This window comes from Pristiophorus japonicus, chromosome 5 (genome assembly GCF_044704955.1).
Source record: "Pristiophorus japonicus isolate sPriJap1 chromosome 5, sPriJap1.hap1, whole genome shotgun sequence".
NCBI classification, from domain to species: Eukaryota; Metazoa; Chordata; class Chondrichthyes; family Pristiophoridae; genus Pristiophorus; species Pristiophorus japonicus.
Window position 1 is genome coordinate 74,537,724 of NC_091981.1, and position 27,653 is coordinate 74,565,376.

The 27,653-nt window shown below is 47.0% G+C and overlaps 1 protein-coding gene across 1 annotated transcript; it reads right to left on the reverse strand.

The window, feature by feature from the left end:
• Nucleotides 1-11,911: 11,911 nt before the first annotated feature.
• On the reverse strand, nucleotides 11,912-27,505 carry LOC139264088 (huntingtin-interacting protein K-like). Its single transcript, XM_070880179.1, has 2 exons — nucleotides 27,368-27,505; nucleotides 11,912-12,166 (listed from the first exon to the last, which is right to left on the reverse strand). The coding sequence occupies exons 1-2, from the start codon at nucleotides 27,503-27,505 to the stop codon at nucleotides 11,912-11,914; spliced, it is 393 nt and encodes a 130-aa protein (XP_070736280.1).
• Between the last annotated feature and the right edge of the window lie 148 nt (nucleotides 27,506-27,653).

Genomic DNA, 27,653 nt, shown 5'->3' on the forward strand with positions numbered 1-27,653 from the left:
TCGGCTCAGTATTCAGGGTCTAGTTTCAGTGTTCAGTGTCGAGGCTCAGTGTTCAGGGTCTAGTTTCAGTATTCAGGGTCCAGGCTCAGTGTTCAGTGTCTAGAATCAGTGTTCAGGGTCCAGGCTCAGTGTTCAGTATCTCGAATCAGTGTTCAGGGTCCAGGCTCAGTGTTCAGGGTCCAGGCTCAGTGTTCAGGGTCGAGGCTCAGTGTTCAGTGTCTAGGCTCAGTGTTCAGGGTCCAGGCTCAGTGTTCAGGGTCTAGGCCCAGTGTTCAGGGTCTAGGCCCAGTGTTCAGGGTCCAGGCTCAGTGTTCAGAGTCCAGGCTCAGTGTTCAGTGTCTAGGGACCATGCTCACCAATTACCTTTTGACAGTTCCAACTCTGGGGTTCGCCTTAGTTGTCCTGGTCCTGTTCCAAACTCTGGGGTTCGCATTAGGTAATGTTTTACCCCTTGGTCGCGTAGGACCAGCTTGTAGAGTGGAAAAATCTTTGTTTTTTCTTCGGTTTTGTCGGTTTGGTTCCGGTTGACTGTTTAATTGGTTGCGATGGTCCGAAACTTTCCGATCGTCGTTTTGAAAGCCTGTTTGCTGTCGTGGTGCTGTCCTTCTGGGTTTTAGAGATTCCTTTCGCCGATGTTTTGGGGTCCCACTTTTCGAGGCTGGTGTTAAAACTTATGCAACGAGACTGCTACCTCAATCGTGTCTGCAGAAGCACGCCTAACTGCCAGAACAGGCCTTCAATTATACTAAAACAGGCTTCTTTACCTTCGCCCAAATCAGTTCTTGGGTTTTGTTTAAACTGTTCTGTCCATTGATTTTCAAATGTCTCTTTTGTCAGTGTTTTTGGTGGGCTAGTCAGCAGTAACTCGATTAGGGTGTGATAATGTGCTATCATTGGTTTTGCATTGTTTTAGGATTGTCCAGTTTCCAGGCCACCTAGTTGGGCCCATGATTTCCATAGTGGTTGATTGGGTAATTGGTTTCTTGCATATTTTGGATGAGTTCTGTAGTTTCGATAATGGCTGGTAATTTGATTATCTCTTCGGGGGTGAATTGATGCTGCATAGTTCCCCCAGACAGTCTGGGATCCTTAATACATGAATTTGCTCCACAGAGGTTAGCCCCACCTCATGTATTCGGTAACTCTTTTTTGCAGCCAAAATGTTGCAGAATCTTAAAATTGATATGCTCCTTCCCATAGATGTTTTGGGGATCTCAGACTTCTGTAATTTAGGTCCATTTTGAATTCTCTTTTCAAAAAGTACAAACACTGGGAGGGGGGGTTCCATGAGGTTGGCCCCCTTTTGCCTTTTTCCTTTTAACACTTAGATCTCCACTTGAAAAATCCAAAGCTCATTTTTAACAGTCCAAGAGGAGTTTTTCTTTAATTTTCAGGGAGAGGGACTCATGGAAATTTTTGGGAATCCTTCACTATCGATTATACCGCCCTGAGTAAGGTGACTCCCTGAGAGCACCCGATAGTGGCAAGTCCGGCCACAATTATTAATGGCCTGGATCCAGAACATAAGATATTCACCGTGCTTGATATCGCGAACGGATTTTGGGCCATACTGTTAGATGAAGAGTCCCAAGGAAAATTTGCCTTCACTGTAAAGGGAAAACAATATACATGGACTAGAGTGCCACAGGGATTCCATAATATGCCCGAGCATATTTCATCGAGTATTGTCAGGAATTTTGGAACCGACAGACGTAGGAGAAGGGAGCACCCTTTTGCAGTATGTGGATGATATCCTTATTGCCTCCAGTACAGAACAACAATACGTAATAGCTTTAATTACAGTGCTAGAAGCTCTACAGAGTGCGGGATTAAAAATAAATCCTAGGAAAGTACAGGTGGGACGGAGCGAAGTAACATATCTGTTACGTTTAGAATAACTCCACAAGACTGTACATCTTAAGCTCAAACTGTTGTGACCTTGGTCTCTTTATTGTAACTCCAGAGTGAGGTAGCAGCATGGTGAATCACCTTTTATACCTGTTTGCCCAGGTGCACAGGTGACCCTTAGATCATCCACAGGTGTGCCCCCTGGTGGCAAGTCTTACACATTGGTGAGGTTTACGTACATAACAATATCTAGGATACATAATAACACAAGGGAAGAGAGATGCGCCTGAGGACAGAAAGGAGGTGATTCGATCAATGCCCAGACCAGGAACTGTAAAAGGGGTCAGGCAGGTACTAGGGCTATTCAACTACTGCTGAAATTTTATTCCCGAATATGCTGAGATGGCCCAACCTATACAGGACCTGGTTAAAGGGGGGAAACCCTCCCAAGAGACAGTGAGCTGAGGCTCTGATCAGGAAACGACATTTGTAAAGTTAAAACAAGCCCTCACAAGTGCTCCAGCCCTGGGATTACCCGACCAGAATAGGCCCTTCCTCATCTATACCTACCAAAGTAACGATCATTATAACGCGGTAGTGACTCAATTACATGGGGACAGACATAGGTCAGTGGCATATTACTCAGGTAAACCGCAACCTGTAACTGCAGGACTGTCGAGGTGCATTGCTGCCCTAGAATGTGCTGCGTGGGCTATCAGAGTTAGCGAACCAATAGTAATGTCAGGGCGCGTTATCCTACATACCCAGCATACATTAGTAGAATTGCTTAATACAGGAAGGCTAAAAACGGTATCCGACGTGTGAAGGGCTAGGTGGGAAGCAATGCTCTTAACCACCCCCCACCTCCCCCCTCCCCCCCCCCACCACAACAGGGTGGTAACAATAATAACAATTGTAACAACCTTGCAGGGTGGATCATGACGGAGGGAAAGGAGCATCAATGTAGCCCAACAGTAGAAGACGAGGGAAGTAGTCAGGCTAGTAAAACTCTGCTTGAGGAGGCAGACATGGATCTATACGCAGATGGGTCCCGGTGCTATATCAACGGGACACCATGGACTGGATGGGCTGTGATAGATAACATCGGACAGGTTAGAAGGGAAGGATGTCTAGAAAGTGCCTATCGGCTCAAGTGGCTAAATTGGTGGTCTCACCGAGGCTCTGAGGGTGGCTAAGGGAAAAAGAGTAAACATCTATACAGACAGTTGATATGCTTTTGGAGTAGTGCATGATTATATGATAGCCGAAAGTACGGGGGTACACGACCTCAGGAGGAGGGCCAATAAAACATGAGGAGGTTGTTAAAAAATTAGTGGAAACCTCCTTCCTACCCCAAGAATGTGCTATAATAAAAGTCAAAGCACACATAAAAATTAACGATCAACACCAACAGGGAAACGCATGGGCAGACGAGGCAGCCAAGCAGGTGGCAGAGACAGGTACACTGGCTGGGGAAGCCCAGGTCGGAGCATGTACAATCGGGCCTGAGGAAGTAAATATGCTTAAGGTACAGGGAGAAGCCACTCCACAGGAAAGGAGGGGTGGAAGCAGAGAGGAGCCCAACAAGGGACCCACGGGGTATGGAGGAAGACAGGAATGTGGTGTCCCCGGAATGCACCCAAGGGAGCCTACTAAATTTATACCACAGGTATGTCCATACAGGTAGAACTAACATTATAAGCTCGATGTCCAGATGCTGGTGGTGGAAGGGAATGGGTAGGGATATAGAGAACCAATGTAGAAGGTGCGTGACATGCGCAAAATACAACCCAGGGGGGAAAGTAAAGGTCAGAATGGAACATCAGCCCTGACCGAAAGGACCCTGGGAAAACTTACAGATAGATTTTACTGGTCCATTACCCAGCAACAAGGGGAAGACTTATTGCTTAGTTATAATAGACCAGTTTACGAAGTGGATAGAAGGTATCGATACTAGAAATTATTTATCAGAAACTGTGGCTAGGATCCTAGCCGAGGAAATAATACACCGATGGCGAATGCCACTACAGCTGGTCTCAGATCAAGGTACACACTTCACAGGGAAGATAATGAAACAGGCCTGCACTTTACTCGGGATCAGGCACAAATTCCATATCCCATGATGTTATCTATTTAACCCCTTGCAACCTGTATTACACTACCTCTAGAGGGCCTACCAGTTGGAGTCTCAGGGGATCCTAGCATCCCTTGGGAGCACGGTATATAAGCAGGCAATCCACGAGGTACCTGCACTCTGGAATCTTATTAAAGGAGCTAAGATCACACTTGCTCATTGTAGACAGTACTCAGTTTCGTCCTTTATTATGAACGCATCAATTGGCAACAAGGTAACGAACAAGCGCTTGAAAATGCAAAGGACAGTTGGTATCCTGGAGAAGTTCTCAGAAGGGGATGATTGGGAGGCCTTCATGGAGAGATTTGACCAATACTTTGTGGCCAACGAGCTGGAAGGGGATGAGAACGCTGCCAAACCAAGGGTGATCCTCCTTACTGTCTGTGGGGCAACAACCTATGGCCTCATGAAGAATCTCCTAGCTCCGGTAAAACCAACAGCTAAGTTCTATGAAGAATTGTGTACGCTGGTCCGGGAGCACCTAAATCCTAAGGAAAGCGTTTTGATGGCGAGATATCGGTTCTACATGTGTCAACGGTCAGAGGGTCAGGAAGTGGCGAGCTACGTCGCCGAACTAAGGCACCTCGCATGTAATTGCAAATTTGAGGGATTCCTAGAACAAATGCTTAGAGACTTTTTTGTACTGGGCATTAGCCATGAGGTAATCCTTCGCAAACTGCTGAATGTTGAAACTTCGAATCTAAGTAAAGCCATAACGATAGTCGAGGCATTCATGTCCACCAGCGACAACACCAAACAGATTTTGCAAAGTAAAGAAGTTTCAGACAGTACTGTGCACAAAGTAACGTCAGTTTCGAGCAGGAATATACATGGCAGAATGTACACGCCGGCTGCTGCTGCCCGACCTCGGATAACCCAGAGTCCACCATCAATCGTTAATGCGAGGCAGTTAACACCTTGTTGGCGCTGTGGAGGTGATCATCGAGCCCCATCAATGGCTCTTCAAACACTATGCGTGTAATGGTTGCAGAACAATGGGACACCTCCAGCAAATGTGCAGGTGAGCTGCAAACCCTACAAACCCTGCAAACCACCACGTTGCAGAGGAAGATCGATCCACTGTGGGTCAGGCTGAATTGGAGTCTCGTACCGAGGAGGCAGAAGTGTACGGTGTATACACATTCACCATGAAATGTCCACCAATAATGTTGAAAGTTGAACTGAATGGAATTCCAGTATCTATGGAACTGGACACGGGTGTAAGTCAGTCCATAATGAGTAACAAGGCCTTCGACAGGCTGTGGGGCACACAGGCCCAAGCTCAGCCCCATTCACCCCAAACTAAGGACTTACACCAAGGAACTGATCCCTGTAATTGGCAGTGCAGAAGTCTGTGTCTCTTATGATGGAGCAGTACACAAACTCCCGCTGTGGATTGTGCCAGGGGATGGCCTCACATTGTTAGGCAGAAGCTGGCTGGGAAAAATCCGCTGGAACTGGGACGACATCCGAGCGCTTTCGTCCGTCGACGATGCCTCATGCACCCAGGTTGTGAGCAAGTTCCCATCGTTGTTCGAGCCAGACATTGGAAGCTTCTCAGGGGCGAAAGTGCAGATCCATTTGTTTCCCGGTACGCGACCATCTACCACAAGGCACAGGTGGTACCATATATGATGCATGAGAACGTGGAAATTGAGCTGGACAGGCTGCAGCGAGAAGGCATCATCGCGCCAGTGAAATTCAACGAGTGGGCCAGTCCAATTGTCCCAGTAATTAAAGAGGATGGCTCGGTCAGTAATTGTGGGGACTATAAAGTAACGATTAACAACAGTAATCGCTATAGGACCAGTACCCACTACCCAAGGCAGACGACCTATTTGCGACCTTGGCTGGAGGGAAGGCGTTCACCAAGCTGGACCTGACCTCGGCCTAAATGACGCAGGAGCTGGAGGAGTCTTCGAAAGGCCTCACCTGCATCAACACGCACAAAGGCCTGTTCATCTATAACAGATGCCTGTTCGGGATTCAATGGGCCGCGGCAATCTTCTAACGGAACATGGAGAGCCTACTAAAGTTGGTTCCTCGCACCGTGGTTTCCAGGACTACATACTAGTTACAGGTCGGGACGCCATTGAGCATTTGAAGAATCTGGAAGAGGTTCTTAGTCGGTTGGATCGCATGGGACTCAAGTTGAAACGCTCGAAGTGTGTTTTCTTGGCACAGGAGGTCAAGTTCTTGGGAAGAAGAATCGGGGCAGATGGCATCAGACCCACCGACGCCAAAGCGGAGGCCATCAAGAACACGCCGAGACCACAGAACGTGACGGAGCTGCAGTCGTTCCTGGGACTCCTTAATTTTTTGGTAATTTCCTACCTGGGTTAAGCACACTGCTAGAACCCCTACATGTGCTACTGCGCAAGGGAGACGACTGGGTATGGGGGAATTAACAAGAGGCTGCCTTTGAGAAAGCCAGAAATCTGTTATGTTCAAACAAACTGCTTGTTTTGTGTAAGCCTTGTAAATAATTAGTGCTAGCTTGCGATGCGTCGTCATATAGGGTCGGGTGTGTGTTACAACAGGCTAACGAATCGGGGATTTTGCAACCGGTCGCTTTTGCGTCCAGGAGTTTGTCCAAGACCGAAAGGGCCTACAGCATGATTGAAAAAGAAAATGCACCAGTACTTATTTGGCCTCAAGTTTGAGCTTGAAACTGACCACAAGCCGCTCATATCACTGTTCTCTGAGAGCAAAGGGATTAACACCAATGCCTCTGCCCGCATCCAAAGATGGGTGTTCACCCTGTCGGCATACAACTATGTAATCCACCACAGACCGGGCACAGAGAACTACGCTGATGCTCTCAGTCGGCTGCCATTGCCCACCACCGGGGTGGAAATGGCACAGCCTGCAGATTTGCTCATGGTAATGGATGCATTCGAAAATGACAAGTCCCCCGTTACGGCCCGCCAGATCAGGACTTGGACCAGCCAGGATCCTTTACTGTCCTTGGTAAAAAAACTGTTTACTCCACAGGAGCTGGTCCAGCGTTCCAGCGGAGATGCGGGAAGCAATTAAGCCGTTCCACAAGCGCAAAGATAAAATGTCCCTGCAGACAAACTGTCTGTTGTGGGGCAATCGCGTGGTCTTGCTCAAGAAAGGCAGAGCAAGACCATTTGTGAACTGCACAGCTCCCACCCAGGCATTGTAATGATGAAAGCCATAACGAGATCCCATGTGTGATGGCCCGGCATCGACTCAGATTTAGAGTCATGTGTGCACCAGTGAAACACTTGCTCTCAGCTGAGCAATGCACCCAGAGAGGCACCGCTAAGTTTGTGGCCGTGGCCCTCCAAACCGTGGTCGAGGATCCACGTGGACTATGCAGGCCCATTTATAGGGAAAATGTTCTTGGTTGTCGTGGATGCTTACTCAAAATGGATTGAATGTGCAATAATGTCTGTAAGCATATCCACGGCCACTATTGAAATGAGCCATGTTTGCCACGCACGGCCTGCCTGATGTCCTAGTCAGCGACAATAGGCCGTGTTTCACCAGTGTTGAATTCAAGGAATTCATGATCCGCAATGGGATCAAGCACGTCACATCTGCCCCGTTCAAACCCGCATCCAACGGTCAGGCAGAACGGGCAGTTCAAACCATCAAGTAAAGCTTGAAATGTATGTCGGAGGCTCCCTGCAGACCTGACTATCCCGAGTGCTGCTCAACTACCGCACCAGACCCCACTCACTCACCGGGGTTCCCCCAGCCGAACTGCTCATAAAAATGGCGCTCAAAACAAGGCTCTCTCTTGTCCACCCTGATCTCCATGATCACGTGGAGGGCAGGCGGTATCAACAACGTGTGTACCATGACCGCGCAAATTTGTCACGCGGTATTGAGGTCAAGGACCCTGTGTTTTACTCAATTATAGACATGGTCCCAAATGGCTCGCTGGCACGGTCATAGCCAAATGTGTTTCAGGTCAAATTGGCCAATGGACTAATGTGCAGAAAACATTTGGACCAAATTAAATTGCGGTTCACCAACAGCTACGAACCACCCGAAGAAGACACCACCAACTTTGACCCTCCAACACACACACAAGTGGCAACTGACATCATGGTTGACCACAAAGCCGAACTCACCATCCCAGGTAGCCCAATGAAGATCTAACCAATTCACCCACAACCTTTGAATTACCCGCATTTGTACCGAGATGATCAACAAGGGAGCGGAAAGCCCCAGATCGTCTCACTTTGTAAATAAGTGTACTATTGACTTTATGGGGGAGTGATGTTATGTATTTAACCCCTTGCAATCTGTATTACTCTACCACCAGAGGACCTACCTGTTGGAGTCCCAAGGGTTCCCAGCATCCCTTGGGAGCACGGTATATAAGCAGGCCACCCACGAGGTACCTGCACTTTGGAATCTTATTAAAGGAGCTAAGGTCACACTTGCTCATTGTACACAGTATTCAGTTTCATCCTTTATTATGGAACACATTACATATCATCTGTAAAATTCCAGATTGGTGGAATGAATGAATAGGACCTTAAAAGTGGCCCTAGCCAAGGCAATCGAAGAGACTGGAAAGGGATGGGTAGACATGTTACCCCGAGTACTGATGATATTCAGGCCGACCCCTAGTCGGACGACAGGACTGACACCCTTTGAACTAATGACCAGAAGGGCTATGAGACTGCCAGAAGTCTTGGTTACAGGAAACGAGGATGTAGGATCATATAAAGACAGGATACGAAGGTTTGTGATGGAACTCTGTAAGCAGTTACATGACTTAAAAGCACAAGCAAGAGATCAACAAATAATCAAGGACTTTGAGAATGACACTAAAGAACAGAAGGTCCAAATACCCCAAGTAGGCAGTCAGGTGATGGTGAGGATTAACCCAGAGAGGTCCAGGCTCACATCAAAATGGACCAGACCCTATCAGGTAATAATGGTAAGTGACACGTTCGCCTGCGTAGTTATAAAGGGTATTGGCAAATGTCGGAAAGTGTGAGGTCATCCACCTTGGGGAAAAAAAACAGAAAAAGGGAATATTATTTGAATGGGGAGAAATTACAACATGCTGCGGTGCAGAGGGACCTGGGGGTCCTTGTGCATGAAACTCTTTTTGGAGTTTATCTGAAAACATAAAACATTAATCCGTGCCACCCGACCTGGATGACACACCAGACATTTACAAGGCCCTTTTTTTCCTTTTTTTGTGTTTTTTTTTTGTGTTTTTCTTTTTTTGGTTTTTTTTTGGGCACTAAAATCACTTTTTTTTTTCCCTCCCAGTGCCCCCTATAAAAGGGGAGGGGGACACTAAAAGCACCGGCAATTAAAACAAATTTGGTTGCCGGGCGTGATAATGCACTCCAGTCCCTCCGGTGCCCACCTCTCGCTCCTTGTGCATGAATCCCAAAAAGTTAGTTTGCAGGTGCAGCAGGTAATCAGGAAGGCGAATGGAATGTTGGCCTTCATTGCGAGAGGGATGGAGTACAAAAGCAGGGAGGTCCTGCTGCAACTGTATAGGGTATTGGTGAGGCTGCACTTGGAGTACTGCGTGCAGTTTTGGTCACCTTACTTAAGGAAGGATATACTGGCTTTGGAGGGGGTACAGAGACGATTCACTAGGCTAATTCTGGAGATGAGGGGGTTACCTTATGATGATAGATTGAGTAGACTGGGTCTTTACTCGTTGGAGTTCAGAAGGATGAGGGGTGATCTTATAGAAACATTTAAAATCATGAAAGGGATAGACAGGATAGAGGCAGAGAGGTTGTTTCCACTGGTCGGGGAGACTAGAACTAGGGGGCACAGCCTCAAAATACGGGGGAGCCAATTTAAAACCGAGTTGAGAAGGAATTTCTTCTCCCAGAGGGTTGTGAATCTGTGGAAATCTCTGCCCAAGGAAGCAGTTGAGGCTAGCTCATTGAATGTATTCAAGTCACAGATAGATAGATTTTTAACCAATAAGGGAATTAAGGGTTATGGGGAGCGGGCGGGTAAGTGGAGCTGAGTCCATGGCCAGATCAGCCATGATCTTGTTGAATGGCGGAGCAGGTTCAAGGGGCTAGATGGCCTACTCCTGTTCCTAATTCTTATGTTCTTATGTTCCTATGGAATCACTGGACCCAATTGAAAAAGCATGGTCATTAATTAGCCGGTGACGACTGGGAAATTATTTTTGCAGGATTCTGGTGCTCGTGGGAACAACGTGGGGTAACTCATCCTGATACCAAGGACAACCGGCTGAGGGACAGCAAGGCCTGTATTACAGGGACTCGGGCGACATTAGTTGTGATAAAGAATCAGGAACGCAGATGGTGACGGTCAGAGCAACAGTGGACTTAAATTGCAGCGTTGGACTAACGGGCATAAGACAACATAGAGAGGGGTCGGATCGACAATGGGGATGGGCCAATATTGCGGGACTAATAATTTGGGTGAATGAGATCATGGTGTGTTTTGCAATCAAATGGGGTGGGGGGGGAACAAAGATACTGCATCCGGGAGAAGGGGGAGTGCAGAAAAGATGCATGCCAAATTTCACTCAATTCTCTGGAGTACCCCAGCAAGGGAAGGATGAGTGGAAGTTATGCCCGCCCTCCCAAGGTGCAGATGCCTATGAATGCTATTAGAGGATTATTTCCCGAGACACACCCCCAGCGCCACCAATGTGTCCAACTATGAACGCTGGAGCAAAAAGGGGATTGGTAATAAGGCAGACCAAGGATAAGATACACTTCGGGGTACGTCAGCGAATAATTACTGCAGGACCCAAGTTGCCCCAGGAGTTGCTCCTATTTTTTTGGAGCAACTAGTTTTTTTTGGAGTATGTTGAAAATCACAATTCTCCACGTTTAGTTTGCTCCAGTTTAAGTGAGTTAGTTTAGTTACTTTTTAGTTCATTTTTATTTTTTCAAAAGGGGGCGTTACCAGCCACTTACGGCTGTTTTGGCCACTTTAGCAAGTTTAGCCAGCGAAAAGTTACTCCAAACTAACTTAGGCCAGCATATGTGTCCACTTTTGTATGCTCAGAAAAACCCTTGCGGAGACTTAAGAAATTAGCGCAGGTAGCCAGAGATGGGGGGGGGGGGGGGGGGAAAGAAGTGAGAGGATTTTTCAAAGCACTATACACTTTTACAACAACATTAAAGAAGCATAAATACATTTAAAGCACTAAGCACTAAACAAAACAGGACAGTTAAAGCACCAAGCACTAAACAAAGCACAGAAATAAGCATTCAATAACAAATAAAAAATACAAGGGAGCTGAGAGGAGCTGCACCAAGACTTACAAAGCACGAAACAAAGCACAAAAAGTAATAAGCAATTAATTAACAAATAAAAAATAGAAGGAACCCTGCACCTAAAGCATCAAGACCAAAGTAATAAGCAATCAATCAATAACAAATAAAAAGTTGAAATCCTACCTTTATGTGAAGGGAAGGCGGGGTGGGGGGGGTGCGGGCTTTGGGGAGTAGGGGGGGGGGAAGAGGGGGGAGATGGGGTGGAGGGGGGGGAAGAGTACCCTTTTGATCAAATGGTACAAATCCTCTGGAAGGTCTGGAGCCAGCCCCTTGGACTTCAGTATCCAGAGGATCTTGTTCCCAGTAACAAAACGCATCTGGGCAACACCATGGGAATCCCTTTTTTGATTCAGTGAGCTTGGATTTTATTGTTTCAAGTTCTGAGTCCTTTCCAATCTTTCCCATTTGGAAGACTGCGCACATCTTCAGGATTCATCGGCGGGACACGACAAGAAACGCTTGCACAAGCAAAGCATTCATTTCACGGAGACCCCCCAATCCTGCTCCCAAACAGCGGGCAATGTTAAACACACGAGCCTGTCCAGGTCTCATCCTACTTATGTCTTGCCCCCAACCTCTTTGCTTTCCTGCTACCCCCGCCCCCCCCGAACATCTGCGAGACAGTGCCAAGAAACACTTGATGACCTCAGTCAGTGAGAGCAATCAAGGTTTTGACGACATTTCCCAGATGCTCCCGGAGACCATGCTCTGCTGCACTTTGAGAAATCTCCATTTCGTTCATAATGTGTTCGACATCTTCCTTCTTGACGGTCACTTTTGCCAGCTCCTTGTCCCTTTCTTGTTTGGCTTTCTGTTCCCGGGATCTCCTGTCTCCCATGACGGACATTGCCATCTCCATCTCCGAGCTCAGGATCTCCTTCTCCTCCGCATAGTTGGTCACCTGCTCCAGGAGCCCATTTGGCCAGGGCTAGGGGCAGCGTGCTTCGGGTCCCTCCCACACAGCCTGCAGAGGTTCGGGGGCGAGGAGCTACTGCACATGCGCGCACATTCTAGCGTGCATGTGCAGAGGTCCCGGCACTGTTTTCAGCGGCGGTACCTGACTCCGCCCCCCACTGGATGTGGTGCGCTACGCCAAGCACGAATACGTCCTGAGGAGCGGGGAGAATTCCTCAGTAGGTTTTAGGCGCACTTTTTGTTCCAGAAAGTCGGCGCATGTGTGCCGTTTTGAGTGTTGTGGCAAACTTGGGCCCTGTATTCCTAAATTTAACAGACTTAACCATCCCCAACTTCTGCGGGTCAAACACTATAAGCCTGTATAAAAACCTGACCCTGAAAGCACCTGAAGGCCTGAATCAAAAACCATGAAGTTTATTGTGGAAAGACGGTCAGGTAAAAAGCGGGATCAGTGAAAAAGAGGGATACTAGAAATGATAGGCACGGGATACATGGCGGGAGTTACATAAGAACATAAGAAATAGGAGCAGGAGTAGGCCATATGGCCCCTCAAGCCTGCTCCGATATTTAATAAGATCACGGTTGATCTGATCATGGACTCAGCTCCACTTCCCAGCCTGCTCCCCATAACCCCTTATCTCCTTATCGTTTAAGAAACTGTCTATTTCTGTCTTAAATTTATTCAATGTCCCAGCTGCCACAGCTCTCTGAGGCAGACAGATTAACAATCCTCTGAGAGAAGAAATGTCCCCTCATCCCTGTTTCAAATGGGTGGCCCCTTATTCTAAGACCATGCCCTCTAGTTCTAGTCTCCTCCATCAGTGGAAACATCCTCTCTGCATCCACCTTGTCAAGCCCCCTCATAATCTTATACATTTCGATAAGATCACCTCTCATTTTTTTGAATTCCAATAAGTAGAGGCCCAACCTACTCAACCTTTCCTCATAAGTCAACCCCCTCATCCACAGAATCAACCTTGTGAACCTTCTCTGAACTGCCTCCAAAGCAAGTATATCCTTTCTTAAATATGGAAACCAAAACTCCACGCAGTATTCCAGGTGTGGCCTCACCATTACCTTACAAGACTTCCCTGCTTTTATACTCTATCTCATTTGCAAAAAAGGCCAAGATACCATTGGCCTTCCTGAACACTTGCTGCACCTGCATACTATCCTTTTGTGTTTCATGCACAAGTACCCCCAGGTCTCACTGTACTGCGGCACTTTGCAATCTTCCTCCATTTAAATAATAGCTTGCTCTTTGATTTTTTTCTGCCAAAGTGCATGAACTCACGCTTTCCAACATTATACTCCATCTGCCAAATTTCGGCCCACTCACTTAGCCTGTCTATGTCCTTTTGCAGGTTTTTTGTGTCCTCCTCACACATTACTTTTCCTCCCATCTTTGTATCGTCAGCAAACTTGGCTACGTTACACTCAGTCCCTTCTTCCAAATCATTTATATAGATTGTAAATAGTTGGGGTCCCAGTACTGATCCCTGCGGCACCCCACTAGTTACTGGTTGCCAACCAGAGAATGAACCATTTCTCTGTTTTCTGTTAGTTAGCCAATCCTCTATCCATACTAATATATTACCCCCAACCCTGTGAACTTTTATCTTGTGCAGTAAGCTTTTATGTGGCGCATGTGAAATGCCTTCTGGAAGTCCAAATACATCACATCCATTGGTTCTACTTTATCCACCCTCTTCGTTACATATTCAAAGAACTCCAGCAAATTTGTCAAATATGACTTCCCCTTCATAAATCCTTGCTGACTCTGCCTGACCTAATTTTGCTTTTCCAAATGTCCTGCTACTGGTTTTTTAATAATGGACTCCAACAATTTCCCAACCACAGATGTTTGGCTAACTGGTCTAGAGTTTCCTGCTTTTTGTCTGCTTCCTTTTTTAAATAGGGGCGTTAGATTTGTAGACTTCCAATCAGCTGGAACCTCCCCAGAATCCAGGGAATTTTGGTTAAATTACAACTATCAGGACCAAGGGATTTATCTGCCTTTAGTCCCATTATCTTTACTGAGTACCACCTCCTTAGTAATTGTGATTGTGTTAAGTTTCTCCCTCCGTATAGCCCCTAAACTATCCACTGTCGGAATATTGTTAGTGTCCTCTACCGTAAAGACTGATGCAAAATATTTGTTCAGAGTTTCTGCCATCTCCATGTTTCCCATTACTAATTCCCCGGTCTCGTCCTCTAAGGGACGATTATTTACTTTAGCCATCCTTTCCCTTTTTATATACCGATAGAAACTCTTGCTAACTGTTTTTATATTTTGTGTTAGTTTACTTTCATAGTCTATCTTTCCTTTCTTAATCATTTTTTTAGTCGTTCTTTGCTGGCTTTTAAAAGCTTCCCAGTCTTCTGTCTTCCCACTAGTTTTGGCCACATTGTGTGCCCTTGTTTTTAATTGGATTCCGTCCTTTATTTCTTTAGTTAGCCACAGATGGCTATCTTTTCTCTTATACTCTTTCCTCCTCAATGGAATATACTTTTCTTGAGCGTTGTGAAATATCTCCTTCAATATACACCACTGTCCATCAACCGTCCAACACTTTAATCTATTTTCCCAGTCCACTGTACCCAACTCTGCCCTCGTACCTTCAAAGTCTCCTTTATTTAAGCTTAGTTCACTGGTTAGAGATCCAACTTTCTCACCCTCCATCTGAATTTAAAATTCTACCATGCTATGATCACTCATTCCGAGAGGATCCTTTACTAGGAGATTGTTAATTAATCCTGTCTCATTACACAGGACCAGATCTAAGATAGCCTGCCCCTGGTTGGTTCCATTACATACTGCTCAAGGAACCCATCCCATACGCACTCTATGAACTTCTCCTCAAGGCTACCCTGACCAATTTGATTTGTCCAATCAATAGGGAGGTTAAAATCACCCATGGTTATTGCTGTTCCCTTTTTACAAGCCCCCACTATTTCCTGGTTTATGCTCCGACCAACAGAGTTGCTACTGTTAGTGGGCCTATAGACTATGCCCACCAATGACTTTTTCCACTTATTGTTCCTTATCTCCACCAAAACTGTTTCAACACCCTTATCATTTAAGCCAATATCGTTTCTTACTATTGCAGTGATTCCATCCTTTATCAGTAGAGCTACCCCATCTCCTTTTCCTTTCTGTCTATCCTTCCGGATTGTCAAGTACCCTTGAATATTTAATTCCCAGTCCTGGTCATCTTGCAATCATGTCTCTGTGATGGTTGCCAGATCATACCCATTTGTCTCAATTTGTGCTGTCAACTCATTTATTTTGTTACAAAGAAGGAGGAACTGAGGGAAATCCTTATTAGTCGGGAAATTGTGTTGGGGAAATTGATGGGAGTGAAGGCCGATAAATCCCCAGGGCCTGATGGACTGCATCCCAGAGTACTTAAAGAGGTGGCCTTGGAAATAGCAGATGCATTGACAGTCATTTTCCAACATTCCATAGATTCTGGATCAGTTCCTATCGAGTGGAGGGTAGCCAATTTTCTGTTCCCTGTTTTCTCTCTCCCTCCCTTTTTAAAAAGTGGGGTTACATTGGCTACCCTCCACTCGATAGGAACTGATCAGTTTCTATGTTTCTATGATTGTTGGAGAGGGATGAGGATAATGAAAAGGTACAGGCACAACTGGGTAGTGGCACGGAGAGGGAATTATTACAAGTGGCCCACACGCTGTGAGACCACGCCAGAACTATAAATTTGATAAATAGAGCGGAAAGAAACTTGAGTGGAACCATGCAGACAGAAATTGTATGCGCAGAGTACGGAGCATGGTTACTCAGTGGTATACAACATAACCTAGAGCAACTTCAGAATGGAAAGGTGCCAGATTGGAGAACCCTTCATGTATTTACCAACTGGGCCTTGGACAAAAACATGACTCATGTATGTGAGGTGTGGAGAAACAGTCATGCTTGGGTCCCAAAGGTCAGATGTATAACCGGATATTAAAATATAATAGGTTTTGTACTATCCATACCACAGTATGATGTGACAAAGGGAGATCGCCTATACCAAACAGACAATATAGGGGAAATAAGAAATCAAACTCGTGTGTGTTACCATGACCTATCCAGATATGTAATTAAAGAGAACAACAGTACTAAGAGTCTCAGCATAGATGATTGTTATGAAAATAACCGAGGTGTTTTATGTCGAGATCCACTACGAATCAAAAATGACTGTGGATATGACCTAATTGACGGGTGCACCTTGAGTATCACCCCGCTAGCACGGGAATATGAAACTACCGCTCTTCCATGAGGAAATGGGGAATGGTATGTGAGCATCACGGCGACTGAGATGACGGTCACAAATAAGGGAGAAGAAACCTCATGTGCCATCTTGAATACTGACTTCTGCTTTACCCCGCTTGACGAAACACATATAAACCCTGAACTGAAAGAAGAAACCATCAATGGGATACTATCCGAGAACGGTATGAGAAGACCATCGGGCCACAAGGAAAACCGATACCCGAACTGAATGAGGAACAAACTCAACTGGAGTAGGATATTCGGAGGCAAAGACTGAAATATATAGGGCTAGATTTACACTTTTGTGCATATCGCCCAAAAATGGGCATTATTTCCAGCGTGGGTGGTAAAAATGGGTTTTCAGATCGCCGGCTTCTCACCCATTCTCAAAGCACTGAGTCGCCATTTTTTAAATTGGGCATTACCGCGAGCGATATGAAATGGGCGGTAGCATTAAATCTCGCTGACTTTCTGCCGGAAAGTGTCACCGTCCTTAGCAACGGCATGGCAACGCTCGATTCCCGCAATTCAGGAGGACAAGCGTGATCATTATATACGCAGAAGAGGAGACAGAGAGAGAGGGAGCTGAGAGGGACTTAAAGCATGTATGGATGTGGTGTGTGCTTGTTTGGCTGTTGTGGGAGGCACGAGGCAGCAAAAAGCCTACTAAGCACCAAGAACATAGTTGGCACCAAGATTTTGTCCAACATATAAGATATATTGAACGATTACTTTGGTTCTGTCTTCATGAAGGAAGACACAAATAACCTTCCGAATGTACTAGGGGACAGTGAGAAGGAGGAACTGAAGGATATCCTTATTAGGCGGGAAATTGTGTTCGGAAAATTGATGGGATTGAAGGCCGATAAATCCCCGGGGCCTGATAGTCTGCATCCCAGAGTACTTAAGGAAGTGGCCCTAGAAATAATGGATGCATTGGTGATCATTTTCCAACAGTCTATGGACTCTGAATCAGTTCCTATGGACTGGAGGGTAGCTAATGTAACACCACTTTAAAAAAAGAGGGAGAGAGAAAACGGGTAATAACGGGTTAGCCTGATATCAGAAGTGGGGAAAATGTTGGATCAATCATTAAGGATGAAATAGCAGCGCATTTGGAAAGCGGTGACAGGATCGGACCAAGTCAGTATGGATTTATGAAAGAGAAATCATGCTTGACGAATCTTCTGGAATTTTTTGAGGATGTAACTAGCAGAGTGGACAAGGGAGAACCAGTGGATGTGGTGTATTTGGACATTCAAAAGGCTTTTGACAAGGTCCCGCACAAGAGATTGGTGTGAAAAATCAAAGCATATGGTATTGGGGGTAATGTACTGACGTGGATAGAGAACTGGTTGGCAGACAGGAAGCAGAGAGTCGGGATAAATGGGTCCTTTTCAGAATGGCAGGCAGTGACTAGTGGAGTGCCGCAGGGCTCAGTGCTGGGACCCCAGCTCTTTACAATATACATTAATGATTTAGATGAAGGAATTGAGTGTAATATCTCCAAGTTTGCGGATGACACTAAACTGGGTGGCGGTGTGAGCTGTGAGGAGGACGCTAAGAGGCTGCAGGGTGACTTGGACAGGTTAGGTGAGTGGGCAAATGCATGGCAGATATAATGTGTATAAATGTGAGGTTATCCATTTTGGGGGCAAAAACACGAAGGCAGAATATTATCTGAATGGCTGCAGATTAGGAAAAGGGAAGATGCAATGAGACCTGGGTGTCATGGTTCATCAGTCACTGAACGTGGGCATGCAGGTACAGCAAGCGGTGAAGGAGGCAAATGGTATGTTGGCCTTCACAGCTAGGGGATTTGAGTATAGGAGCAGGGAGGTCTTACTGCAGTTGTACAGGGCCTTAGTGAGGCCTCACCTGGAATATTGTGTTCAGTTTTGGTCTCCTAATCTGAGGAAGGACATTCTTGCTATTGAGGGAGTGCAGTGAAGGTTCACCAGACTGATTCCCGGGATGGCTGGACTGTCATATGAGGAGAAACTGGATCAACTGGGCCTTTATTCACCGGAGTTTAGAAGGATGAGAGGGATCTCATAGAAACGTATAAGATTCTGACGGGACTGGACAGGATAGATGCGGGAAGAACATAGGATAAGGGGCAGGCCATTTAGGACTGAGATGAGGAGAGACTTCTTCATTCAGAGAGTTGTTAACCTATGAAATTCCCTGGGAAATTTGGGGCCCATATCCTTGGTATGTCTGGTTATGGAACCTTAAATAATTCTACAAGTGTGTTTGGGGGACATGAGCAAAGGGGGTAAAGACTGCAAAGTTTCTTTGTGCAGAGAAAACAAGCAGCCACTCAGGTGCGACCGGAGGGGGCCCACAAGATGTGGTCGAATTGACCAGGCTAGAGGAGCGTGCGTTGGCATTGGTGGGACATCGCCACATTCCAACCACAAAAGTTTCTGCAGATTCGGTGCTACCGCAGGGTAAGGCTACACTCACCTCTGGTGTCAGCGACAGTCATGGCATAAAAGTACTTGCAATGTTAAAGCACTCGTCATTAAATACAGACTTTGTCGCCCATTATTGGTGTGGACATATAGAAATGGAACTCCTTGCTGGCATAATGTGAGATGGAACAGCTCTCATCTCATTTTCACCACCACCACTCCCCCACCCCCACCCCCCACAGACTGATATTTTGTCCTTTACTTGCAGATGCTGATGGGCACCACGGATCTGGAGAGATCATCGACCTCTGGCCTTCACAGATGCCGTCACAGCCCAGCACCTCCCACTCCAATGCTCTCCACATCCGAGGACACAGGATCCTTCCTGCTCCCTCAGCCCACATCACCCCCGTCCACTGCTCCCACCTCCGCCACCAAGGCCAGAAAGAAGAAGAGAGAAAGGAGGGAGAAAGGCCCAGACTCCACTCAAGCAAGCTCAAGCAAGCGCAGAGTCCATGGAGCAAAGGGAAGCAAGGCCTCAGCACCCAGCAGCAGCAAGCAACCACCTGCGGATGCAGGACAGCTCGCTCTACAAAGACAGATAGACCAGCTATCAACCACTGGCGTGGAGGTAGGTCGCAAGATGCAGCAGACCATGGCTGCGATAGCTGGCAGTATCGCCACATTCACCCAGCCGCACGATCAAAGGATGGAGCACCTCCTCACAGTGTTGGAGCGCACATCAGAAAGCGTCAAGGCCATAAGGCAGGAGATGGCTTCTGCACACGTGCTGCAAGCCCCCGACCCCACACCCTCAAAGACACACAGATGAGGAGGAGCAGGAGATCCCGGCGCCTTCGATCCCGCGCTCTATGTTCTCACCGAGATGCACACGTCTACACACATCACGCTGCCCTCCTGCACAACCTCCTGAACCAGAGACAGTGAGGGGCAGAGGAGGGCCACTCCGTCGTGTAGGCGTGGGGAGGAAGAGAAAATCGGGCTTAGCTGCAAGGTGGGGGAAGAGAGGTGGTGGTGCCGGGTGGAGGGGTGAGTGTTGCATCCTCGTCTAAGTGTATGTATATGTCATAATATTATGTAACATTTGTCATTGTGCACTTGTAAATGTTTGTGCGTGTGTCATTTTAACGTCATATATGTGATGCGTTGCGCCAACCACACATCTGTCCTTCAGATCATCTGCTTCATCGGGAATATCTTCCCATCCACATCTGACTGCAGGCTGACAATGAATGCAGGAAGGCTGCCATTCAATGACTCTAGTTTACCAAGTTGCAGGGCACACCTTAAGGCTTGCACTTCAACCCTCTTTTTGCGAAGCCAAACATGGAGGAGTGCCATCCCTGAAATGACATGGTCAGCAGTTACATTGCAGTACATTGTGTGAGACAATTAATGAATCAGCTTGGATGTACAAAATGTGAGATGTTGAACACTTTTTAGTCACTCATAATAATTTTCCCTTCGCATTGGCCTTCTCAATGAAGGACTTTCAATGAGGTGCAACAAAAAAGCCTCCATTAGCTTACACACATTTCAATCGGTTTTATCGCATCCAATTTAAACATCAGCAAGAAAGTAAGGCAACATTGACCTAACTTCTTTCCAGCAGTGCCACTGATATGGTGCAGAATCTGACTGGCTGTCGTGATGTGATGGCCACCAGCACACCCTCCCAACCGATGTGCCAGAGCTGCCCCAATGCACTCCACCTCTCTCTCCCTCCCTCCCACCCACCCGATGTGCGGTTGCTGCCCAATTCCACTGCTGCCTCCCTCCCTCCCTCCCACCTGATGTGCGATTGCTGGCCCACTGCTGCCCAGCTCAGACCTGCATTTCCAGAGTGATCCTTCTGGCGGGCATCGGGTCGGTGGTAGTCCACAAAACGTGATAAAATGGCGATTATCTGACTTCTGGGTGGGCGAGACACTGCGACGTGGGCGGCACTCTTCTCCACCAATCTTCCGCCGGGCAGAACCTCAACGGGAGATGGGAGGTTTCAGAGGAATTGCCCAGAAAGCAGACATTTCCGGCGGAACCTCAGCCGCTGCGGGCAGGACATCGATGAAAATCGGCCCCACAGGATATAGATAGAACATTATGGCCTGGATTTTCGGCTTTCTCCATTTGGTGGCAAAAACTGAGGTGATGCATGAAAATTACTGCCCAATTAGCATTAGCAATTAATTGCCTAACTTTCGGCAGTTGGGGTCTGTGCCAGCAGCACAGCGCAAAGGGAGGCGTTGCACTATTTTCAGGGTGCAAAAATGGGATCCTCGCCAACTTTAGTGCGGGTTCCGGAGCGCTCTGACAGAGGCCTTGAAAGTAGAAAAAAACTTCAATAAAACATTCAAAAAACATTGCCAACACCCTTACCTAACAAATTGCTACAAAAATATTTTTAAAATGACAACTTTAACTTACCTTTTTTTCAGGTTTTCCAACTTACCGCTGCCGGCAGGGCTGGACTGCCATGTTTTTCCTGGAGGTCATCGGGGCTCGCCAAACAGGTCGGGTGAGTCTCGAACTTCGGATGTTGTTGCAATCTGAGTCATTACACTCCGGCGCAGCTCTCCCCAGTGGCACCACCGCAAAAACCGAGCCGAGGATCGCGACCAGACCAGAAACAGCTGAGTGCCCTGTTTTTCAAAACGCAGCGAAAAACTGGTCGCAAACCCCTCAGAGATCCAGCCTCAAATTTGGCCACAGACACAAAGAATAGACTGATATCAGTAAACACTAGATGGGATTCAAAGTTTTTATTCTTGTTCTTATTCTAACTTTTAGAGAGATTATGTTGTAGATTACTCATTCAATTATTGAATCATGTTGTGTGCCCTCTATGCAAACTCATCTCAAACTTTTATTTAACTAAAATAACTGTCATGTATTCAACCAGCATTGTAACCCATGTATAATCTGACCTAAGTTGTACACTGTGAGAACACTGACCACTAGGTGGGAGACACTCCTAACCTGGACCTTCAGGTATAAAAGGGGACGCTCCACCCACCTTCATCACTGGAGTGCTAAGGAATAAAGGACAGGTCACAGACTGACCTTCTCTCAAACATGGGCCTCGTGTGCATTTATTCTGTATAGTAAGAACGTATCAATGGCGACGAGAAACTGGGATTTAAACCACGCGAGCATGGCCACGAGCAGAACAGACGAGAGGTACTGTGTTAAGGAATGGTTGGGACAGAGATTCAACATTGTTAAAGCAGCACACAGTTCTCCAGGCAAACAAGGGCAGTCGGGCATGCCCCAACATGTAGTCGAACCCAGAGGGGGAGTTCGACAGAGACAATGGCAAGTTGAATGGCGATTCACGCCATTGCAAGGGACAATGCAGCCAGTAATGAGGCCATCAACACCTGTTAATGGCGCACTCAAGGACAGTCACAGGGGCAGTCAGGGACGATCGACTGGCAAGGGACCTTTTGTTTTCAACAGCAGCTCATGTTGGAGGCGTGGAGGCGGAGTTTGAAGAGATGAGCAAAATACCTGCAGAAATTGCAGAAATGAACACTGGGGGAAATCGCTGGAAGCTGAAGTTCAGCGAGTTCATGTGGAGCACGTATACAGTCCATACACCAGGACGCCACCGATAATGATGAAAGTGCTCCTCAATGGCATCCCAGTATCAATGGAGCTAGACACGGGGGCCAGCCAGTCCCTGATGGGTATCAAACAGTTTGAAAAGTTGTGGGCGTCCAAGGCCAGGAGGCCAAAATTATCGCCGATTGACGCACAGCTACGGACCTACACAAAGCAGATCATTCTGGTGCTAGGCAGCGCACGGTAGTCGTGACCCACAAAGATGTGGAGAACAGGTTGCCACTCTGGATTGTCCCGGGGGACGGTCCCGCACTACTGGGGAGGAGTTGGCTTGCTGTCATGAACTGGAAATGGGGCGATGTCAATGCAATTTCCTCTGTGGAGCGAGTATCATGCTCACAGGTCCTGGACAAATTTGACTCATTCTTTCAACCTGGCATCAGCACTTTCATGGGGGCCAAGGTAGTGATTCACATAAACCCGGATGCCAGGCCAGTACACCACAAGGCCAGAGCGGTGCCGTACATGTTGCGGGAAAAGATAGAAGGCGAATTGGACCGCCTGCTGAGGGAAGGCATCATCTCGCCAGTCGAATTCAGCGACTGGGCGAGCCCGATCATGCCGGTGCTCAAGGCGGATGGGTCGGTCAGGATATGTGGTGATTACAAGGCCACCATCAATCGGGTGTCACTCCAAGACCAGTACCCGCTACCGAGAGCGGAGGACCTCTTTGCGATGCTATCCGGTGGCAAGCTTTTTTCAAAATTGGACCCGATCTCAGCTTACATGACCCAGGAGCTGGCGAGTGAGTCGAAGAAGCTGACCACCATCACGACACACAAGGGGTTGTTTGAGTACAACAGATGTCCGTTTGGGATTCGCTCGGCTGCCGCGATCTTCCAACGAAATATGGAAAGCCTCCTCAAGTCGATTCCAGGGGCGGTGGTTTTTCAGGATGACATCCTCATCACGGGTTACGATACTGAAGAACACCTTCACAACCTGGAGGAGGTGCTATGCAGACTGGACCGGGTAGGGCTGCGACTGAAAAAGGCGAAGTGCGTCTTCCTAGCTCCAGAGGTAGAATTCCTGGGGATGAGGGTAGCAGCAGACGGGATCAGCCCTACTGTGTCCAAGACGGAAGCGATCCAGAGAGCACCCAGACCCCATAACATGACGGAACTGCGTTCGTTCCTGGGGCTCCTGAACTAGTTTGGTAACTTTCTTCCCAAATTGAACACGCTGCTAGAGCCGCTACACATATTCCTAAGCAAAGGTCGCGAATGGGTCTGGGGGGACAGCCAGGAAAGGGCTTTTAATAGAGCACGCAATTTGTTATGTTCCAACACTCTGTTAACACTATACGACCCATGTAAGAAACTTGTGTTAACGTGCGATGCGTCGTCCTATGGTGTCGGGTGTGTGTTGCAGCATGTCAATTTCAAGGGTCAGTTACAGCCGGTAGCTTATGCCTCCAGGAGTCTGTCCCAGACAGAAAGGGGTTACGGGATGGTAGAAAAGGAGGCGCTCGCATGTGTATATGCAGTAAAAAAAATGCACCAGTACCTGTTTGGCAGGAAATTTGAGCTGGAGACAGATCACAAACCCCTAACGTCCCTTTTGGCCGACAACAAGGCCATAAATGCAAAGCATCGGCCCGCATACAGAGGTGGGCACTCACGTTAGCCGCCTATGACTATACAATTCGGCACAGACCGGGCACTGAAAACTGCGCCGATGTACTCAGCAGGCTCCCACTAAGGGGGCTACCGAGCATGCTGCTGAGATGGTCATGGCTGTTGAAGCTTTCGGAAGCGAAGGCTCACCCGTGACAGCCCGTCAGATTAAAGTCTGGACAAATAGAGACCCGCTATTGTCTCTAGTCAAGAAATGTGTCCTGAATGGGGACTGGGTAGCCACGTACAGGGCATGCCCTGAGAAATTTAAACCATTTCACAGGCGCAGGGATGAACTCTCGACTCAGGCCGATTGCCTACTGTGGGAAACCGCATAGTCATGCCCCAGATGGGCAGAGAGGTGTTCATCAGAGAACTCCACAATGAGCACCCGGGCATTGTCATGAGATGAAGGCCAGGTCACACGTTTGGTGGCCAGGGATAGACGCAGATCTGGAACTTTGTGTTCGCAGGTGCAACACGTGTGCCCAGCTGGGCAATGCGCCCAGGGAAGACCCCCTTAGCCACTGGCCATGGCCCGCCAAGCCTTGGTCACGCATCCATGTGGACTACGCAGGTCCTTTCATGGGAAAAATGTTTTTGGTTGCAGTAGACGCCTACTCCAAATGGATCGAGTGTGACATTTTAAATTCAATCACATCCTCTGCCACGGTAGAAAGTCTACGGGCAATGTTCGCCGCCCACGGTCTACCGGACGTCTTGGTCAGCGACAATGGCCCGTGCTTCACAAGCACTGAATTCCAGGACTTCATGGCAGGCAATAGAATTAACCATGTCAGAACGGCACCATTCAAGCCGGCCTCAAATGGCCAGGCAGAACATGCAGTGCAAATAATCAAACAGGGGATGCTCAGAATCCAAGGGGGTTCCCTACAAAGGCGCTTATCATGCCTCCTGTTGGCCTTTGGATCCCGACCACACTCGCTCACAGGGGTTCCACCCGCAGAGCTGCTAATGAAAAGGATGCTCAAAACCCGGCTATCCCTTATACATCCCACCATGAAAGAAATTGTCGAGAGCAGGCGCCAGCCACAATATGACTACCATGACAGGAATGCGAGGGCACGATGTATTGATGTAAATGATTCTGTTTTTGTCCTCAACTACGCAGCAGGGCCCAAATGGCTCGCAGGCACTGTGATTGCCAAAGAGGGAAATAGGATTCTGGTAGTTAAACTTACCAATGGACAAATCTGCCGCAAACACATGGATCAAACAAAAAGGAGGTTCAGCAACCCCATAGAAGAAGCAGAGGAAGAACACGATATAGAGTTCACTCCACCATAGGTGACCGCACACCGGAACCAAAGGGAGTAGAGCCCAATCACTGTGGGCAGTCTGGATAGGCCTGAGGTACCGCAAACAGCAGACACTCAGGCCAGCGCCCAACAACCGGAGCCCCAACTCAGGCGCTCTACAAGAGAACATAAACCACCAGAGAGACTCAAACTGTGATCCCAATAAGACTTTGGAGGGGAGGTGATGTCATGTATTCAACCAGCATTGTAACCCATGTATAATCTGACCTAAGTTGTACACTGTGAGAACAATGACCACTAGGTGGGAGACACTCCTTCAGGTATAAAAGGGGAAGCTCCACCCACCTTCATCACTTGAGTGCTAAGGAATAAAGGACAGGTCACAGACTGACCTTCTCTCAAGCATGGGCCTCGTGTGCATTTATACTGTGTAGTAAGGACGTATCAATGTGTTGTAGATTATTCATTCAATTATTGAATCATGTTGTGTGCCCTCTATGCAAACTCATCTCAAAACTTTTATTTAACCAAAATAACTTCCTTTAATCAGAAACTCATGGTGAACCAAATGCAGAACTTGTGATTATTCATGGAAAAATAAACCATATGTACGGTTAGCTGAAGTATTCAGTGACATTCAGCTCAGTCGGTGGTTCCTTTTCATATTTCTCACAGATCCCTGTCATGTATTCTTTGTTTCTTGGTTCTGAGAGGCTCCATACTGCAAGACGTGGAAATCTTATTAGTGATACGGATGTACTTTAATAAGGTTCTGGTTGAGACGACTTTGAGAAAGCCCGAATTTCCAGCAGCCTCCACCATCCCACAGCTAGGATTAGTGGTGATTAACGGTGTCAGTGTATGTGGGAATTACAGTTTACTGTCACCCCTACTCTTAACCAGCACATGACATTTTCCGAATAATCACTCATAGATTTCTGCGCTCTTGTTTCCTTTTATATAAAGCATTCTGTGATTGTACAAAATGTTAGTTTTTACAAATTTACATTCACAAATAAAATGTACAAAGCCATCCAATTACAATACACTAAAAGGCTATTTACTTTCGGCAGTTGTTCAGGCATAAATATAAAAATACTTTTTTGTCTTAAAATAACTAACTACTTAACAGACTTTAGTTTCCACTCCATTGTGATTGCAGGATCTTCTTAAAAGAGCTTTCCAATCGGCGACTGAATAAAAATTTGCATGACTCTTAGAAGTTTTAAAATGGTCATGAGCATCCAACAGAGGAAAACAGATCACCTACAAACATGAGTTGTGAACTTTGTAGTTTGTTCTATCAGGTCAACAGTTTCAAAAAAATCCATGGTAATATACTGGCTGTATTGTATTGTGCTGTGAATGTGTTGGCAAATGTAACCATTTTCATGATGTTATCAATTCTGCAAGCACTATGCCATCACTGATTGATTGAAGTCCTTGCAATTCCATGTTATGTCATACAGTGGCCGTGCCATAAAAGGTTTCAGAGATTACTGGAGGTGTTATTCTTTACTGGGGCTTCTGACTTCACAAATGAAATCTGTGAGTTATCACGACTAATTACTGATGAATTTAAAGCTCACAAAATATTTTTTAAATGACTCAAAATTTAATTCATTCATAAAAATAAATAATTATAGTCAATTTCTTGGCTCTATTGCTTGTTGGAAACATTCAGACCGATGACAAGAGGTCATTTCAAACATTTACCACAATGCATTTATTGCCCATGCACCAGATGCATTATTCAGAGAGGATTTGCATGTCAACTTGAGGGCTCAAGCATTAAATAATGCAAGTGGGAGAAAACATTTTTTTTGTCACAAAGGCAAAACATTAGACATTTAGGCTGGAATTTTCCCATCCAGAAACGGGTGTTTTTTGGAGCAGTTAAATTGTTAAAAATGTGAATCCCGACCTAATTCTGCCTCCAACTCGGCCACTTACGGTTTTGCTGGAGGCGGGACGGGGGCGGGGTGGGGTGGCGGCAGGCAATGGCGGGCCAGCACCCAGCTCCGATCCCCGCCCCGAGATCTCCACTTGCTTGCCGATGTCCGATCTCCCCAATTCCCGACCATGCCCCATCGCCTGCCAATCCCCTGCCGAAACTGCAACCCTCCCCCGAGCCTCTCTTTCCCCATTCCGATTACCAACCCCTTTCCGTTTGCCGAGCTCCGTCAATTCTCTCTCCCCCCCTTCCAAATGCCAATCCCTGCCAATCCTCTCACCCTCC